The sequence below is a fragment of the Anabrus simplex genome, chromosome 10, assembly GCF_040414725.1.
Source record: "Anabrus simplex isolate iqAnaSimp1 chromosome 10, ASM4041472v1, whole genome shotgun sequence".
Classification (NCBI taxonomy): Eukaryota; Metazoa; Arthropoda; class Insecta; order Orthoptera; family Tettigoniidae; genus Anabrus; species Anabrus simplex.
Genome location: NC_090274.1, coordinates 107,099,201 through 107,120,407, shown reverse-complemented (window position 1 = coordinate 107,120,407; position 21,207 = coordinate 107,099,201). Strand labels below are relative to the sequence as shown.

The 21,207-nt window shown below is 38.1% G+C and overlaps 1 protein-coding gene across 1 annotated transcript in view; it reads left to right on the top strand.

The window, feature by feature from the left end:
* thoc6 (THO complex 6) overlaps positions 1-19,775 on the top strand; it is a 112,390-nt gene extending 92,615 nt beyond the window's left edge. Inside the window, exons 5-6 of the mRNA XM_067154754.2 lie at positions 8,493-8,729; positions 19,616-19,775. Of these exons, the coding sequence (XP_067010855.2) occupies positions 8,493-8,729; positions 19,616-19,699 (321 nt within the window). The 3' untranslated portion in view covers positions 19,700-19,775. The remainder of the gene's footprint in view (positions 1-8,492; positions 8,730-19,615) is intronic.
* The last annotated feature ends 1,432 nt before the right edge of the window (positions 19,776-21,207 follow it).

The following is a 21,207-nucleotide window of genomic DNA, read 5'->3' as shown; positions in this document are numbered from 1 at the left end:
AATTCAATTTTCCATGCCTTACACAGTTCCTACCCACATTTTATACCTCCAGTAACAAACCCTAAACTACCCCTCCTTCATCCCTATCTTATCCTTTCTCACCACCTCTCAACTTTAAACCCTTTTAATCTTTTCTTATCTACTAATCTTCTTTCTTTATTAATTTATCCTATTTTTCTTTTCACCCCTATTAAAAAAAAATGCATTGCCACCTTCATTTTAGGCCCTCACTTTCAAATTTAATTTCATGCCTTGCATCCACCAACTTTGACTACTTCATTCACGACCTGAATATTTTATATTCAAGAAATAGCGCACTGTGCATACATGTTTTCATTTGTTTCTGGTATTGCGCTTTTTACCATTTTTTTCTATTCACTATTGTTTTTTCACGTCAACTGTTCTAAAAATCTTCAAGATCATAATTACGCATTCAATTACATTGAATCGTATTATACGTATATATATGTAGGTACATTTTCGTGAACTAAGCAGATACTTGATCAATAATCGTATTATAAGTATATATATGTAGGTACATTTTCGTGAACTAAGCAGATACTTGATCAATAATCTATCCTTCAATCTCCGTCAGCGTATGAAACTACCGCACTTGACGTTAAAAATTAAATAATTGAAAAAGAGGTTCAATACATAAGAGAAAGAAATGTAGTGATTACATTCTTATTTAATAGTAATTAGAAAATGGGACCGGTTTCGACCCTAGTCCAGGTCATCGTCAGCTGTTCAAAACATAAAAAAACATGAAAAATAATGCATATGAAAAAGAAAAAGATTAAGTGAACTCTGGATCGGTATAAGATGAAATATAAATTGATGATGGGGGTAGAAATTGTGAGTCACTTAAAAGAAAACAGTACGTAAAAATTATGAATGGTAGTACGGCACACGCAATGATGGGTAAAGTCTCACAATGTTTATGAATAGTGGAGAACGGTCAAATGGGTCAGTTTTTACACTCTGTCAGGCACAAAGTCACAAAACTATCGAACAAAATATGAAGATCCATAAATATGTTGAAGTCGCAGAATAGATTTATAGAAACAAACCGCCAGCTCCCGGTGATCAGCGCGGCAAATTCAAGGCCATGCGCTGGAATCACGTATATATAGAAATATACAACGCAATTCAGTATAACGTGATTAGCTTCCCGCAGCCGAGGCAAGTGCTGGATCTTCAGGATATTCTCCATTCTACTTTGGCGTTCGAGACCGCAGCGCATGGCCTTGAATTTGCCGCGCTGATCACCGGGAGCTGGCGGTTTGCTTCTATAAATCTATTCGCCTGCGACTTCAACATATTTATGGATCTTCATATTTTGTTCGATAGTGTTGTGACTTTGAGCCTGACAGAGTGTAAAAACTGACCCATTTGACCGTTCTCCACTATTCATAAACATTGTGAGACTTTACCCATCATTGCGTGTGCCGTACTACCATTCATAATTTTTACGTACTGTTTTCTTTTAAGTGACTCACAATTTCTACCCCCATCATCAATTTATATTTCATCTTATACCGATCCAGAGTTCACTTAATCTTTTTCTTTTTCATATGCATTATTTTTCATGTTTTTTATGTTTTGAACGGCTGACGATGACCTGGACTAGGGTCGAAACCGGTCCCATTTTCTAATTACTATTAAATAAGAATGTAATCACTACATTTCTTTCTCTTATGAATTGAATAGGTTGAACCTCTTTTTCAATTATTTAATTTTTAACGTTAATACTTTCAATACGGAACAATGAAATTTTTATCTTTAAATGCACTTGACGTAAACACCGTGCCGATCTTCTGAAGCTTGCAAGTTACTTCGGTTGAGCTGCTCGTCTTCAGCTTCTTAATGACTTTAGATCTTCATATTTGGATTGTGTTGGGACTTTGTGCCTGACGGTGTATGCAGTCTGGCTCATTTAACTGTTCTCTTCTTTTCGTGAACATTGTGAGACAGTGCCAAACATTGCGTGTGACGTGCTGACGCTCGGAAGATTACGCATTACTTCTTTTAAGCAACTCACATTCCACTCTGTCTAAATTGAACAGTGCCTACCCCCGTCATTTTTATATCGCCTCTTCAACTGATATTGTGTGGACTTGACCTTTAACTTCTTTCTTACTTATGCATTGTTTTTCAAGTTATAATCGGCTGATGATAACCCAGACTGGGGTCGAAACCGGTACCTTTTCCATTTTTTAATTAAATAAGAATGTAATCCCTACATCTCTTATTTACTTGTATTGAATAGGTTGAACTACCATATTTATTATTTCAATTTAACTGTGATAATTTTCAATACGTAACAATGAAATTTTTATCTTTAATAAGTTGAAAGTCGGTTTCGATTACAATGAGCTCGTGAAAATTCAATATTCATTGACTTGGCCCTCAACGGGCAACTTAAACGCACTCTACAGTGTGATGGTAGTAGTACCAGACCTGTAGCTTAGATCCTTTCCAACAGAACAAAGATGGCCTAGGCCACCATAGCTCAATTGGTAGAGCAACCGACGCAAAATCGGGAGATTGTGGGTTCGGATCCCACTGATGTCTGGTTGGCCATTTTTGTTCTGTACTTAACATCTCTTCAACACGTACTAAATGTATGTAACACGACCTAATAAGTTGAAAGTCGGTTTCGATTACAATGCGGTCGTGAAAATTCAGTATTCAATATTTAGTATGTCTAATTTAAGTGTACGAAATTTAGATGATGTTCTTTTGCAAGACACTGGTTCTGAAACTGAGGACGAGGTTAACAATTACATACCAAGTGAACATGATGATTCTGACGCTACAAGCAAGTAAACTTAGACAGTGAACTAATATCAAATTGGTCTGAAGTGGTTCTGTAATATAGTTTTATACCACTCCCTATAAATTTGGGTTGTTTCCCTTGTACATATGACAACCTGCAGCAACTCTATGCAGGTCTGTAATCAAGCAATGAAGCACGGGGAAGCAAATTACCCATGCCAATTGACCTATTGGAATACAATCCATATTAGTATGTTTTAGTAGATGTGTCCTCAGTATTTGTCAGATTTACAAATATTAACCTAACTGGCATCCATAGCAGAGTCAGATATTTTTTTTTTTTTTTTTCCATTTTTAGAACTTGCTATTTTCATAAATTTATATTTAGAAATTGCTGCCCTATCATGGTCATTAAAACTCGTTTGTGTGTGGAGAAAAATTTGTGGCCGTTCTAAATATTCCGACAGCTATTATATTCATTACTTTCCCTAGCATTGAATAAAATGTCAAAAACTATTAACACGGGTGCTGTACTGTTACGTTGTAAGGTAACTTTATAAAACTGCGACGAGCGTAATATTACATTGTTCAATTTCTCGCACTTTGTGTTGGGGACGAACATAATATTAGAGCTCTAGCACTCCTGTGTCGATGCCAGTAAGCATGAAGTTGTATATAATATCGCCAGATAGCACGACGTCACTGTTTAGAGGAAGAATATCGATCTGTTCAAAGGTATGAGAACTCATGAAAGGAGCTTCCCTCGTAAAGTTGTTTGATATTGTTTGTTCTGAGCATGGCTTCCATCTGATTGTGATGGCAACAGCGAATGATAATAATAATTCAGTCAGAAAGCAAAGAAACTCAGCACCTTCCAGTTTATTCAAGACGTTTGCTCAAGATTAGTCCTGTCTGCAGGCAATGAATTTGAACCCAGCACCTCCGGTTCGAAGATAGCTTGGATTACTCAAAAACATTTTCCAAACTGAGTTCCTCTTTCTGACAGTAAAAAGAAGGCACAGAGAAGATGTATTATTTGTTCTGACAATAAAAAAACACCGCACAGCAAGGCCAGGTGAAAAGACGCTCCATATCAGTGTAGTGACTGTGACGGACTTTGAGCCACCCCTTTGTTTCAAAATTTACCATATTGTAGTGCATTACGAGAAGTGACATGTTTGGTTTTAAGTTCAAAGTAGTGTCTTATATCAAATAAAAATAATTATTGAGATTTATTTCAACAGTGTAGGGCAAGCATATTTGATTTGACCATTTTTAGGGCCTGTACTACAACTGTCAGATAAACAGCTAGATACATAGGCTGCAGTTTTGCAAACTAGAATACTACCAACAAATTTTAATGGCAGTATTGTTATGCGGAATATGTAGTAATATATTTATTGCGTTGGCGATAAGGTTACTGAAAATATAGTGAAATTTAGCGCGGTGGTCTACGTGTTCCCTGGTGTTCTAGTTGGTTTAGCGCTATTCCTTTTGGAATTGTATAACCAGAGTCCCAGATCAGACTCTTATTAAGCTGTAATGTGGAAATTCAGGTCAAAAGTAGAATTAGGACTGAAATCTACACATGTGAAGAAATGTTAAAATGAATTAACTATGTAACAAAACTCAGAAATTGTAGGAAGTAAAGACTGAAAATTTAACCTGAATGCAAAAGTTAAGATTCAGGTTATGTATCTTATCAAATAATTCCTATCGCATGGTATCATTTTGTTTTTTGTCGAATCTATTCACGAGGATGCGTGTTACAGTGAAAATAAAGTTTATATTCGTAATGAATGCCAGTGTATGTGGCGTAGGATTGTTAATTTTTTATTAATTAAAATTATTGTTGCTAATTTAATAAGTAGTTACTTTCTTTTTTTTTCTAAGAAAATGTTAGAACAATAACTGGCAAGCATTTATCTCACTTTAGTGTAAATACTTAGTAGCAAGTTTTTATGTGAAGTCAAAGAAATGTAACCTCCTTAACGTCCTCATTAGACGGATGAATCACCATGAGCAACATCGTATACGTTTACTCCATATATGCATTGCGGATAGATTTGGACTAGAACCCAAGCTTTTAACACGCACTCTAATGATTAGGAAATGTATACTATCACCTCTAGTACCCTACCGACTGACTATAAGGTAAAAGAATGTTGGACTATTGGGACTCAAACCCATAAATAACTATGTGACAGCATCAAAAAATGTTGCCGTAACTAGGAAGCTTGCTGTTGAGCTGTCAGTGTGCAACTCATATAGTCGGTAGTAACAACCTGGTAGCTTGGGAAATCTTTAAATATTCTGTGATAGCTGGACAGGAAGCATGATATATTTTATAAATATATACATTGAAATGGAAATGGTGTATGGCTTTTAGTGCCGGGAGTGTCCGAGGAGAAGTTCGGCTCACCACGTGCAGGTCTTTTGATTTGAGGATGAAATGATGATGAAGACGACACATTCACCCAGCCCCCGTGCCAGCGAAATTAACCAATTATGGTTAAAATTCCCGACCCAGCCGGGAATCGAATCCGGAACCACTGTGACCAAAGGCCAGCACGCTAACAATTTAGCTATGGAGCCGGACAATATATACATTGATTGCATTATAACGGCCTCTTTTTTTGTATAGCATCATGCAGACGTAGATTCATCTTGATGTGTAGCCATCTTGATTCTTACAGTAGCGACCCTGATAGGAGCAAAGTTCCAGATAAGACCGTAGACTGCCTCTGGAACTTTGGCGTAGCTAAACTAGAGAATATTCTCCCAGATTGCACATAAACGAAAGTGATAGTACACGTTTTCAGCTGAACTTCCAGATAAATGCCCAAACTGCCACATAAATTTAAACCGCACTTTAATCTGGCTGTCGTCGTTTTTTCTTTCTCAAAAAAATGTGTAATTTTGCAGCATTTTTACAAAATAGTTTTTTCAGTCATACCTGAAATATATTAAACTTGCAGTGTAAGGATTCGAAAATTGAACGGACTTTTCAGTGTATTTGTAACTGAAACCAGATTCATTTTGTGCCATTCAAAAGGTAGCCACAAATTCTGAAATCAGCCAGCTCATGAGTGAGGAGCAACGTTTAAGGCATCAGCAGGGTAAGTGTTAAAATCCTGCAATTTCTGGAGAGGAGAGCACATTCAAATGTGGCCATCACCAGTGTGTTGTTCAGTGGGATGAGGCTGAAACATATTAAAATACTGCACATCTTAAGGCTCTAGTACCTACAAACCTCCGGCTGCTAACTCACAAATAAAACCCTTGGAAAATGGAAGAAAGAAACTACCCAACTTACTACCGTGGAGAAATGGAAGAAAGAAAAAAGAAAAGCCTATAGGACAAAAATAAAAGCAAGCCGAGGAAAGAAGCGGTGGTGATCTTCAGATTGGAAACAGGACATGACTGCTTAGCTGCACATCTAGCTAGAATCAAAATATACCCGACGGAAAAGTGTACCATCTGCAAAATTACTGGATCAGTGATGGACTCGAAACACCCAACCCAACAAAAACGAGGCAGTTTACCAGCCCTATAGTGGACAGATGAAACAGGACTCGGTTCCCTAATACATCTGTACTTTATTAATGTTATTTGTATATTACTGTTGTCTAGAGATATCAGTTTTTTATTGGAGTTACTTCCCAATAAAGCCATAGGTTACAACAACATCATATTTTGATGCTTTCACATGCTTGTAATTATAATATCACGCATCAGGAGAATATATATAAAAAGAACACTGAGTAACAGAAGTGTAATAAGCATTTTCTTATTTAAAATACAAGTTTCCTCCTATGTATCCTGCCTGCTTCATTGCGAGTTTTAGAAAATGCGTGCTCGTTTGGGGCCGATGTAGCCAGTACGAAACTACCAAGATTGGACAAGAATTTGATGTACGTGCAGATAACGTCACACCTATGAAAGGAACGACGTTCTACTTACTGTTTCTGTAGGCGAGTGTTCCGCTCACAGTGTGGACCAATATGAATTATAGTGGCAGGATCCTTACCATGCTCATAAATAAGTATTTGTCTCACTCTTTTTAATTATAGCATAATGGAAGAGATAAGGTTGTAAATGTGACGTCAGCACAATAGCCTACTTGCTATGATTACAGTACAACTAAATTTAACCCTCTCCTCTCCCTCTGATCTCTGAGGCTACTCAAATTCAACTTTCCAAATGTCTGTTTTCTCTTTACAACTCCAGATCTGTAGAGCCAACATTTGAACAGTTGTTAATATAAAACTGCTACTCGTGTATACCTGTAATTTTTACAAGGGATGCACATAACATTGTGGCAAAGGAAAATGAAAATTTCACTAACTAAAATTGGGCAGATTAATTCTGACAGATTAGTTTGAGAAATTTGTAGCAGGCAATTTGAACAAGTGCCTTTGCTGTCAGGACCTAGTGTTTACAGTGCACTATGTCTTCTAGTATAGGCTAGAGCAATTTTGTTACTTTCATTGACCTGTCTCAGTCTCATCCTTGGCTTTGACAATATGAAAGTGACCGAGTTATGAGCGATGCTAGTAATGCCAATCCTTATGCAGCCAGTCCCTGCTATGAATGGTGTGAAAATGTTGCTCATAGGGTCGGTTGGTGCATGCATTTCAGTGTATTCAGTGTAGACTGATATGTAATAGCAACTCTGGCTCGGTGAGGAAAGCAACGGGAAACTACCTCACTCCTTATTTCCCTACGCCTCTTCAGTGATGCCTAGGCCATCTATGACAGCTGATGGCAGAGCTGTTGAGGATCCCACCAGCGGCATCGCTGACGGACTGAACATACATACACACATACAATTTGAACAACCAGAGAGACAGAACTCATAGTTCATATATAAGAATTTTGTTTTTATTTCTAAGGGCATATTTACTTTTGAAAATTTTATTTTCACTATGATACAAATTATGTACTTTTGGTTCCCACTTTTGATCCTCTTTATTTTGTTGCTTCGTTTTTGTGTACAGGTTTGTATTGTCTGCCAAAAGTTAAAGAAAGTCTTCTCCAAAATATAATAAAAACTAGTCCAGCACACTTGATCCTACAAGTTATGGAAAACAACTGGATCTTCAGTGAAGGGATTGGGTGCGATACCATTGTATAGGCACGGCTGTCTTCACCGGCAGAGGCCCATCACCTTCCTGCATTTGACACTCCTCATCTTTAAATCCTCTGATTTCTATTTCAAAATCACTACCACCACTGCTGTAGCTATCACTTTCATCTTTACAAAGGAAAAAAGTAAGCGTATCCTCCTAATTCAATACATATAATTCCATTATTATATGGAGTAATCAAATTCAAACATGTTTTGACTCGTATAAGCCATCTTCTTCCTTCATTATGATTTTTTGGCACATTTTTAGCTTGTATTATGTTATTTACTTTAACACCCCCCCTTTTCACTGAAAATGGCTAAGAGTGCCAGCAGTTAACACGGGTACGACCTAGTACAATATATTAGGAAGGGGGTTAAGTGCTGTGGCTATCCTGCCAGCATATCAAGCTACATACCGGTAAGACATGAGGACGGAGCTCGCAAGATCTTTCCCGAGAAACATACACTCGTGGATGATCGCGATATATCTCAAGATTCTTGGGTCTGATTTCCCAACACTCGTTAGTGTTCACTTTCCCTTATTTGTTATTGTGGAAGGTAATGGTAACATTTATTTTTTCAGATCTGTGGTGGTGGTCCTAAGTTGTCTCTGTGGCACCTTCGCTCCATGGACGTGACCACGGCTTTCCCCATTGAGGACTCTGGGATTCACGTGGCCAACTTTTATGATGACCGTATAATGGCTGGAGGAAGCAGCCCTCACTTTTACCATCTCAGTTACACGGGGGATGTCCTGGCTCAGATCCCCTCCTCCTCCACCACTGTATACTCGGCTGTGCATCAAGAAACACCTTTCAAAGTGAGTTCCTCTTTGTTCTGTTTACTTGCAATGAACATTATGGTCCGTATTGACAATTGATCACTATCAAAGGGTAGAGAAGGGTCCACCTATTCAGTACCATTAGCTTGTATAGTGTCCTATATAACTGGGACTAGTTTCGACCACGCTCCGATTGGAAGACATATGCTCACATATGACCAGTAATAAAGTAAACAATCTGGTATATCACAATTACAATGCAAATTTAAAACATTGATGAAGTCGGAACAACACATTCAAACTGCTGCGGTTGGTGCCATACTATGTCGTTGCTCCTACAGCAACCAATTGTTCCTGAGTTGACCTGGGCCTTGGCATTCCCCATCTTTATAGACGAGCCACTTGGTGTATAATTATGTTTGTTTAGTAGTAATGTGGGTAATGATTTGTATGTAGCTTGAAGGGGAAAATTCATAACTTGAATAGGTGTTCCTTTTCATCAGATGTACTGGTTGTTTAATTTGCTTTGAAGTGAATGTCTGAAAAGAAAATATTTGGAGTAAGTTATTGAGAAAAGAAGGGAAGCTAGAAGATCGAGATTAATATATAGTTATATGAGACTCACACATATGTTCCTCGTAAGTTGTGTGTACTTGGTACGGACACTAACACCAGATTGACTGTTGAGGAGGAGCAGGTAGGTAGGTAGGTTGGTTTAAACTAATGGTGTTGTTCTGTCGTTCCATGTATTGGGTCTTCTTGTAAGATATATGTAGACCTCTTTTGGCAGCTATTTCATGCAAGTGTTCCAGTGCTTCCTTTGCCTCCTGTGTATTATTGCTGAATATGGCTATGTCATCTGCAAATGCCAGACATTTTATGATGGTTTTTGTTTCACATGTTCTTCCAAGCTGTATTCCTTTAACTTGTTCCTCCAACTGTTTGATAATTTTGTCTAACACCATGTTGAACAAGATTGGTGAGAGCCCGTCTCCTTGTCGGACACCTGTGTGTATCTGGAAGGATTCTGAAATTTCTCCCATGAACTTGATCTTGGAGGTGGTATCTGTAAGCATCTGTTGTATAAGTGCTCTGATTTTTCTGTCAATGCCATATTTTTCCAGGACATCAAAGAGCGTCTCTCTGTCTATAGAGATGTACGTTTTTTTAAAGTCCACATTATTATTATTATTATTATTATTATTATTATTATTATTATTATTATTATTATTTAATAAACAGTATTTATGCTTAACTTTCTTTAAGACCTGAATAGCACCACATAAAAATGCCTGCACGCAAGTGATAACGAAGATTTACTGGTTTTAGTAATTACTGTTCTGTTTTTCAAAAAATATAAATTAGACATGATAATAAGCTTTTACTGTGTCAGAAAAGAAGGTGAAATAGTCGTATCAAGGAACATCTACTGTGATGTACATATATTATGCACTTATCTCTACTTTGTCTACATCCACTACCTTTACCTGTCGACTTCTTACTGGCCAGCCCCCATCATGTCAGTTTCTTCAAGGTCATATCCCTTAGTTTTTCGAAGCAGGTTATTGGCTTATAAATACATTGCTCCTGCCATCCTCGGAGGTTGAACTAAGACTGTATTTCCATCTGGATCCACGAGCACGCTACCGTTTGCTGGTCCAATGAATTCTACCTTCTTTTGAGGTCAGAGATACTGGTAATCGAGAAACACTATGTGTAATTTCCATTTAACATCAATCTTTTCTTCGGCACACTGTCGATCATACCGTGTGACCATAATTCAACTTTTTTTAATGCGATCTTGCTACGGGTAAATGAAGGACAGTAATATCCCAGAACACTTAAAAGTAATCGTGCACTATGGGAACTTTTGTATGTGTGTGAACTTGTCAGCTTGTGTATCGAGTAACTAAGTTTTGTAATTGTGCTTCTCAAACTCGTACATTCCTTCCTTACCCACCTTGTTTCACTATCTTTGTGTACACTGTTTGGTGTCCAGCTCATACTTGGATTGCTTTTATTGTATCTGTAATAGATATTTTTACTATCATGTTGATTAACCTTGCTTATACCGGGCAAGTTGGCCGTGCGGTTAGGAGCGTGCAGCTGTGAGCTCGCATCCAGGAGATAGTGGGTTCGAACCCCACTGTCGGCAGCCCTGAAGATGGTTTTCCGTGGTTCCCCATTTTCACACAAGGCAAATGCTGGGGCTGTATTTTAATTAAGGCCACAGCCGCTTCCTGGGCTTTCCTGTCCCATCGCCGCCATAAGACCTATCTGTGTTGGTATGACGTAAAACAAATAGAAACAAATTTCCTCTTGGAAATAGGTTAGATGCCAAACTTACTTACCGTATAATCCCGAATACCACCCACTACCAAATACGGAAATATACGGAAAAAAATAAAAAATCAAATAACTTCCATACCTATTTAATTTTCTTCAAATATACCACAAATATAAATTCAAGCAGCTTACAATTAATAAAATCATCACAAAAATCATAAATAAAATCAGTCCATACTCGGATCATTCACGATTCACCATCGTCGTCTGAAGTTTCACCATAGGAACTTTTGTTGCTGGCAACTTTCCACAAATAGTCATCCTCACTACCGACCACTGAATTTGAAATTCCACACTTCTTAAAGCTTTTGGACACTAGATTATTTGGAATGAGCGCCCATGCAGTCTTGATGCAGCAGCATATTAGTCCCACTTCAGGCCTCTTCACTCGTCTGGTTGGTGTTAACGCGTGATCACCATCAGACATCCATTCGGTGTACAACTGTGTCATTGCAGTTTTGAAAGGCTGGTTCATGCACACATCCAATGGCTGTAGAATAGAAGTGAGTCCTCCGGGTGTTATCGCAAGATTGGTTTTCCTTTCCTCATCATATCTTTTACGGCATCTGTTGTATGTCCTCGGTAACTGTCCAACACAAGCATGTTTTGTTTTTGTAACAAAGCTCCTGGGCAACGTTGCCAAATGTACTTCACCCAGTCCTCAACTAACGCACTGTCCATCTAGACGGACTCACGTGTTCTAACAGTAACACCGGACGGCAAGTTTCCTTTCGGAAGTGTTTTCCTTTTCAGAACCACATATGGAGGAAGTTGCTTTCCATCCACTAATACGCATACCATTACTGTGCATCGTTGCTTTTCGTTAGCACCTGTTCTGATGGTTACACTTTTAGAACCCTTCATATCCACTGTATTTTCCAATGGCATTTCAAAATAGACAGGTATCTGGTCAGCATTCCCAATTTGCGACAGCAATTAAGAATTTTGCTTCCTCAAATGAATAATGTGACGCTGAAAGGCCGTTAATTTCTCTTCATGCGCCCTAGGGAGACGTAGTGAAATAGACGTACGTCTCCGAATGCACAATCCCTTTCTCCAATAAAAGTTTCAGATCTATTCGCGGCTTGCAATAAAACGCTGTGTTTTGAGTTCTTTTGAGATCTGTAGTGCTTTCAATTGACACATTTCACTAGAAACACCCTATCCTAACTCACATTTTCCTATCACAGTTTTGTGGAGTTGTTCTTCAATTTCTGGAAACACTGCACTCCACCCGCAGAACGCTCTATGATCACCGTTACTTTTTAGAAACTTTTCCTCCTCCTTCCGCCAATCACAAATGCACGATTCATCAATATCGTACTTTCTGCTAATGGCACGATTTCCGTATATTTTAGCTTCACTTACCACTTTAAGTTTCTTATGCGCAGTAAATGACCGCAGATGCCGTTTTGAATCCATCGCTTACTATCGAAACAGCACTTTCACGGGATGGATACGGGATTTAAATGTGAGCGAGGTAGACTTCTGTAACCAACAGTCTAGACTCTTGCAAAGTACGATATCCCGTGAGATCAGCTATTCGCGCACCCAGCATGCGAGCAACACTTGTGAAACAAATGATGATCAAGCATCTGCAGCAGCGGCTTTCATATTTACCGCATATTTACCCATATTCTTTGATTTGCCATATATCATTACCTTACACTTCGCATTTAAATGCCACTGTAACTGTATGGAGAAAAAAATCAGTCTTGTTTTCTAGAATGCAAGTAAAACACAATAAGACCTGAATGCCCGTTTACAAGTGTTATATTGAGTACGGTAACTGTATTCAAATCTATTTCAATACTCCATGTAAACGTAATAAATATTTATGATAATGAACGGCTTGAATACGACCCGCACCCAGGATTTATAGCCAATATTTTGGGGGAAAAGTGCGGGTGGTATTCAAGATTATGCGGTATTTGTCTTGCTATCGTAATCTATAAATTTCATTGCCGTATTGATATTATACACAAATGCATGGACAAGAAGACTTCCAACTGATCAGTACTTATTTCATTAAATTAAAACTACAGGACCGGTTTTGACCTTTCTAGGTCATCATCTGCTGGTAACACAATCACATACAACATATCATATATTCGTAAAACATTACTAGATCTAACAAGGAATGTCATGCGACGATAACATGTCAAATTATTCTCATGATTGGGGGCAATCGTCGAATTGGAAACTTGGTATACACTGTCTTTTCATGAATAACATAGATGAAAACACATTTATTAAAGTTTGGATTGTTCATAGGCATGAGTTTTTCTAAAATTAGGTGCTAGCTTTGTAAAACATGTATGGTAACACAGAGAGAACATGTGCATTGATCACAGTTTGTTAGTCTTATGGAATGATGGGCTTGTGGGTTGCACTTCCTTGTTTCCTAAACCTTCAGTTGTATACTGTGATAGAATCTTGTTGCCCAAAATTGATTTGCCTTCATTTTTAAAAACTAATTAGCTGTGTCCTTGAAGTCTTGACAAATAAACTTTATTATGAACACTTAATGTTAACTGTAGAGGTAAAACATATATTAAAATTCAGTGACCTGTATTGTAGGTATAAATTACAGTAGAGTCTCGCTCAACCGACCTTCGCTTATCCGACATTCCGTGTTATCCGACACTGGTAGACTTAATTTTGAACTTTTGGTGGAGACTAAAGGACCTGCCAATATCTGGCCCCATTCTGCAAGAAAAGGCGGTGAATTTCCAGAAGGAGTTTAATGAAGGGGACCCTAAATTTACTGCCACTGCTGGATGGCTTCATCGGTGGAAAAAAACCGGTACGGCATTAGGCAGCTTAATATCTGTGGAGAAAAACTGTCAGCTAAATCCGATGAGGTTGTGAAATTTAAAAAGGAATGTCAAGTAATAATACTTGCTGAAGGATTAACCGGTTATCAGATTTTTAATTGTGATGAGACTGGGCGAAATTTCAAGGTGCTGCCATCAAAAACTGTCGCAGCCCAAGCCGAGACGTCTGCACCTGGCTACAAGCATAGTAAGGGAAGATTTACTGTTCTTACCTGTAGTAATGTTACTGGGTACTTAAAAGGAAAATTGCTTATGATTGGTGAAGCAAAGAAGCCTAGGGCATTTAAAAATATTTCTGTTAATGCTCTTCCAGTCCATTACACGAATCAGAAGGCTGCCTGGATGTCTGCTGACATCTTTAAAGACTGTTTTGTTACACAGTTTGTTCCAGATGTAGAAAAATTTCTAGCTTCAAACACTCTCCCTAGAAAACCTCTTCTTCAACTAGACAACGCTCCATCACACCCAAATGAACAGCAACTTAGAAGTGGTGATATCAAATTCATGTTTCTCCCTCCTAACGTGACGTCATTATGCCAGTGGACCAAGGTGTGCTGGAAACACTGAAGAGGAAATATCGGCGGAAACTCCTTTCATCCTTGATTGTTGCCAAGTTTCTTTTCGTAAGATACTTGGAACGTTTTCGTTCAATACTGCATGTACTGTACAATTGAACTGATAATTCAATAAATAGAGTGCTGTAAAATATGTTATTGTTTTAGTAATACAGTATGGCCTTCCTGTTTGTTTTAGTTAATTTTCAAAGTCATTCTGAATTATCCGACATTTTCGCTGATCCGACATACTCCAGGTCCCATTTAGGTCGGATAATCGAGACTCTACTGTACACTTTAAAATGTCAGGTTCTCAAGTATGAGTTTTGTGTCACCATATATATACGAAACATAAAAACACATGTCCATTCTGAAAAGCAACATATGGGATTGTGTAAACTCAGTTGAGACTTGAGCGGAAAATGTTGTAGATTTCTAAAGCGTGCACACATAAAATCCGTGCTGTTTGTGTTGGGAGGTAAGTCGTAACGTCGTGTGTTGAGGTATGCTATGTGGCATTTGACTGGAGTACAGACTCCTTCCCTTCGCAGTTGTGTATGGATGTAACAATTAAAAGTGAAAGGTGAGTAATTCTATTTTAGCAATTAGGAATGCCTATTAGTCGTGTGGAATGAATGTGTATATATGTACTTACTGCTGTTGTTGATTTGATGCTGTGTGTAGCTTGCTCCGTGTTCATCTTGGGCTAATGTTAGTTGCTATGAGGGGGAGGGGTGGATGGGCAGGAGGAGTAGCTGTTGAGGGGGTAGGGGTGGAGCTGGGCGTGTCTTTAAGTGGTTCTTTGACGCGTGTCAGGTTTTGTTTGTTTATTGTTAAAGCATTTACTTCTTTTTCTTGTCTTAATTCATTTTGTACTCTTTAATACCTCCTCGGGGGAGTATTTATCCTGTTAGCTTCTTTCGTAGGCTTATGCCTATTGCTTTAGCTTCTTTCGTAGGCTTATGCCTATTGCTCACGGTAAAATGTTTCATAAAATTTGTTGTACAATTAATTTTATAAAAATATGGTGAAAACAAGTTGTATTGCTCATGGTAAAATTGTTTTATAAAATCCGTGGAAGCATCAAGATGGCCATCTATGGACTCACTTCTGAACTAAGATGTGTATTGTACCGATAAACTTTTAAACCAAAAATCAGCTGTTCAACATACAGTGTGTTTGAGAATATGGCTTCAACAAACAAAGGAAAACTTGCTGCTTTAGCTGCAATTATATGTTGTGCAGTGGTAAAAAGGAAGAAAAGAAATTCCAGGAAATGCTGGACTCGGGATTGGATCAAAAGAAGAGAAGAAGGTAGAGGATTGCTGTCCTTGGTCGAAAATTAGTTGAGGTTAGAAGACCAGCATTCATATAGAAATTCAGTGATTGTGTTTCCTGCCTCTCTACTTGCATTTCTGTTGTGGTAAATAGGCGTTTTATCTTCATACAAACAAGGGTATTTCCGGTATTCGTCCAGTAAAACACTAACAGCTTCCTTAATCCACCCGAATCCTGCCATTTTAGAAAGACTGTTTGTTTACAATCGACCTTCACAATCTTCTCACGACCTAGCACCAGCATCATCGTGATGTCAGCTTCGCTGATTGGTTCGTTTCGTAAAATTAATTTTACGGAATAGAACATGCCCTATTTTAAGAAAAGTTTTATCAAAGGTTTTATAAATCTTGAATTTGACCGTGAGCAACATAAATTTTAAAAAATTAAATTATTGTACAATAAATTTGACAGAAAATTTTACCGTGAGCAACAGGTATAAGTATTTAACCTAAAAATGGGGAAACGTCCCAGTTAGAGTTTATTTTAAGAAACCAAGCAAATCTAAACTACAGATGGAAAAATTTTCTGATGTCCTGCTGCAAGTGTGTTGCAGTGAAAGTAATTGTTGTCTCTCAAAGTATTCCTATCCATATTCCACGGTGACAGATCCCTGTGATGATTTGGGGCCTATGATTCCACTGCTTTGTGTTAAAATAAAGTTTAGTTATTGTTTGTTCTGTCTTCCACCGATAGAAGGAGTGAGGCAATTAGTAACTCCTTCTTTGGGAACTTGTGGTTGAACCTTTGCTTAATGAATGTACAAGATTTTACTCATTTATACTATATAGTTATCTTTAGTATTGCACATCTATGTCAAGCTTCCTAACCCTTACCTGTACTCCCAACCACATTTGTCAAGGTGTAGCAACCCTTGTGCAATCTAATGGAGTTTGTTGTGTAGCCGTACCAAGACAGAAACTCTCGAGATAAAACAGCACCTATAAGTTACAAACACCAGCATCCGTATTTGTCTCGACCAGCCAGACAAGTCGGCAATAGCTGAGCACACCCTATCGACGGGTCATGATGTTGTGTTCTGAGATGTTTGAGCTCATATTTTAATTAGGACATTACTTTGCATATATGCCCAATTGCATACCTCATCAAGATTGTGAATTTTGACTTGTAGCTACGTTCTTGAATAGTATGAAGAATACTTCTTCCTCTCATATATTCCCACAGCTAAGTGAACAAAAGTGTTTTAAGTAAATTCTAAAAACTTCTATGTTTAAGACCATCTTTTAAACCACTGTGTTTCAGATACGTTGTATTACATGCGATATGGCTGAAGATGACCTTTAAATAGGTCGAAACTTATTTAATAAACACTATTTAATTTGTATTGAAAAGGTGCATTTAACTCACTTATTATTTTAATTTGCTTTAATCAAAGTTCAATACAGACCCATAAAATGAAATTCATTTCTCTAGAGGCTGTGGAAATACACAAGGACACTGGCTATAACTGCTTGCCAGTCCTTTCACTGTGTATACACCTGCTGTTATTGTATTATTCTTACTTCTTTTCCCTCCTGTGTCTTCAATCTTGTTGTAGTACGTCCCTTCTTTCCCCCGCTGACTCTCACTCTTTTTCCTTCTCTGGTGCACACTTTTCTTTCCATCTTCTGCTCTATTCTATCCTGTCAGTGTTTCATTGCACTTTTTTTTCTTTTATTTGCAATCACACTACAATTTCATTTTTTCTTTGTCTGAAGTTTCCTCTTCCTCCAGTCCTCCTTCATATGGGTGCTATGCTGTTTCTTCTCTTCACCCGCGCAGGCTGTTCCCATCTTTGCGGTTCTTTTGACTTGAAACTCTTCCAAATTTTGAATCATGGCCCAAAATGTTTTCTTGTCTAACAAATGAACTTCCTGAATGTTCGACTTCTCTAGATCTTTATGAACTTCCTTAACACGTTCGCGGCCGATGACGACACATATGCGTCATGACTCCACTTTCACTCAGTGCCGATGACAACACACGTGCGTCACACTCCGCGCCAAATATTAAAGCTCGTATTTCCGCCAATATGTATGTAAACAAACATACCTCTTATCTGTGCATTGTTATGGTGTTATTAAACATATGTGCCATCCGGGCATCAGATCAATTGTTAGTTACAATCTATGTAGCCATTACAAGTCGGCATATGTTTCTGTGATGTCAAGAGAGAACAGTGAAGTTTCAAAACCTTCTCTCCGGAAGAAACCCAGTCTTAGCGGAATAAAGAGGTGATCTGCAATTAGTGATGATAGTCTGGAAGCTCTCCTGAACACCAGTGACAGTGACAGCGTTGATAGTGACGACAGTGATGACAGTGTGAAAAGTGACTGTAGCCACCTGACTGAGAATCTTAATCACGGATGTGTGTGTTTAGTGTCTACTCCCAATTCTCACATTACAGAAGATGAGGAAGACGGAAGTAATATCTCATCTCCTAATCTCCCGTCAAATAATATATGCAATATTTCAGGGGTCATTTCTTGGAGTTCAGATTCGTCCTCAATGAAACAAATAAACTTTATTGGTCAGCCGGAATTGAAGGTTCCACTTCCAAGTGACGCGAAACTTATTGATTATTTTCGCTTGCTTGCAGATGACAACTTGCTGAATAACATTGTAACTGAATGTAACGCATTTGCAGAAGAGTAATTTTTGCGAGGAAATATCACTGAAATGTAGCACACTGTTTTGACTAGTTACATTGTACAGCTTATGGAGTAGGCCTAATGTAAGTATACATTGTTCACACAGCAATAATAAGAGTCTACTGCACAGTATTTTTATGTTAAATGTTCAAAAACTTATTTTTATGTTGTTAAGAAGTTCTATATTTGAACAAAACATTATTTTCCTCGTTTCACTTCATTACCAGTCATGACGCACACGCTGCGTCAAACGGCACCGAAGACGAAAAACTCATTGGTAGTGCCGCTGACGCAGTGTGTGCATCATGGCTCGTATGCACATAAATAATATTGAAATAATTAAAATAATAATCTAAAATGCATAAGGACACAGAAATGAAGTCCTTTAAGCAAAAAAAGTATTACGGTACCACGGTAATGGTTGCCGATATCCGAGCGGCCGCGAACGTGTTAATCCATGTCTTCATTTTCTTCTTGTTCCACGGGTAGTCGAATAACTTTTTGGTTAGTCTGGTTTTGTCCATTCTGTACAAATGTCTGATAAATGATATCTTCCTCTTCATCGTCTCTGAAATTTTCTCCGCATTTTTGAAGACTTCATTGTTGTTCCGAAGTTTCCACCGGTTGCACTCTGGATTGGGCCCAAGATTTTTCGTAGTATTCTTTCTAGGATCTCCAGCTTCTCCAACTTGTAATTCATCAGGAGGCGCTCGCTGGTGTACAGACATTCAGTTTTTACTACAGTCTTGTAATGCCTTAATTTGGCATTGCATGAGATGCATTTCTTGTTGTAGATATTTTTAGTAGTCTATAAGCTCTCTCCTTTTTCTTTTATTACTTTTAATTCAATTTTATTTTTATTTATTTTTTCTACTACATTTGTCCCTGATTTGTCTGGTGACCTTGCTGTTTACTCCGCACACACATAGGATGGAACAAGAAACATTCCAGTCGGAGCTAAGATAGCGTCGTCACCCCCACTCAGAAGTCTAGCACACAGTGGCGACGAACGAGAGTAACGGTAAAGCATTCTTAAATTTAGACCTTGTTGCTTGTGAACAGTCAAGATTTTCTTTTTGAAGACGTAGAGCAAAGTTCTCTGCGAAACGTAAACAGATTCACCTTATTCCTCACAGCACAAAAGCTTATCATCATGTCTACAATTACAGGCCGTGAAAGTATCGGTGTTTCTTGTGTTACAGCTGCTCTGCATAGCTGGATCCAGCTCCAAGATTGATTTCTGTACAAACTTCAACTACCGGGATCAGATTCTCTCCTTCATGTGAACTACTTTCATTCCTCTCATTTTTATATCAACTAATGTAATATAAGTTATTTTATAATAAAATTATTAAAATTGATTTTGCCTTCATTGAAGATCTTTGTTTATCGTGACTCTGAGACTCTTGAACCTGTATCCTTAGCATATTTACTCAGCTACTAGATATACTGTGACATCTTTAGCACCTAGTCTACAAGCTTCTGAAGGAGAAGGAGAAGGAGAAGGAGAAGGAGAAGAAGAATTTTTGTATGCACACCTCTTATGTTGGTATCGTTAAATAGAGTGACTCAAGGTCTTCTCTGTATCGCCTAAAACAAACTTGCCTATGGTTAAGGGAGGATTCTGGTCTACAAAGGGTTGCTTTAAAACAGTACTGTATTACTGTATATTCTCTGAATCAACTTCCATGGTTGCAGTCTCTCCTAGTTTCCCTGTCCCCACCTCCATCGCATCCTGCATTAGTCCCAGAACATTTTTAGAAGCTGCCGTTGACAGCCTTGAAGATGGTTTTCTGGGATTTCGTGTTTATCACACTAGGTAAGTGCTGGGGCTAATCCTTTGAACCTTACTCAACACATGGTCAATTCCTTCTCACTCCTAGCTGTTTCCTGTCCCATCATTGCTATAAGGTCTGTATGTGTCGGTGCAACATAAACCTGCTAGCTTTTTTATGTTCTTTATTTTTCTCCTCCAGCATAAGCGTCTTATGTTTTTGAAAACTTGTACTGTAAAAATACAATACAGTATAAAACTTTTAAATTAAGAAATCAAAATCAAGAAACCCAATCATCAAAAAATTACAGTGCCGACATACTAGGGGAGAATTGCATCTCCACTTGCTATATATGACGATTGAGTTTCCTGATTTTTATTTAGCTATCTCATTCGGAAGCCATATTTTTTGTTAATTAATTTATTCCACTCATACTCCGCCAATTGCCTGCAGCACAAAACTGAGAATGACCCATAATTACCCTACAATGAGTATTGCAAGAGGGGTGGATGGTATACTATTTAGAGACCAAAAGAAAGTACTCTGCCAAGAATATTATGGAGAGGTTCCTTGAAGAATGTAGTCACCAAGCATGGGGTTAATAGTACCTAGAAGTCAGTGTACATTCAGTCTCAAGAATTATGCCTTGCTTGCTATCAACATTGCAAAATTGAAGATGTTTTGATAGTGTTTAGCAGCAGTTACACTTAAATTGTTCCATTTTTACCAGAATGCAAATAGTTCTCATTCTGTGTTATTTAAAAGGAAATTCTGAAATTTATCTTTAGTTTCTTCAAGTTTCTGGTATTTAGGAGGCAGCTTTTGCTGCATTAGTAAGAATGTTGAGAAAGGCAGTGTTACCGTTGCTCTTGTTCCAAGGAGGTGCTCCTCACTGCAAAGGAGAGAGATCTCATGAGTTCAGTGTATTCTCTTTTGCTGCTTCTCATATATCACGCTCCCCTTTTGGATATACACAACCATCTCCCTTTAGGCAGAACAAACCTGACTGTTATTCTGAA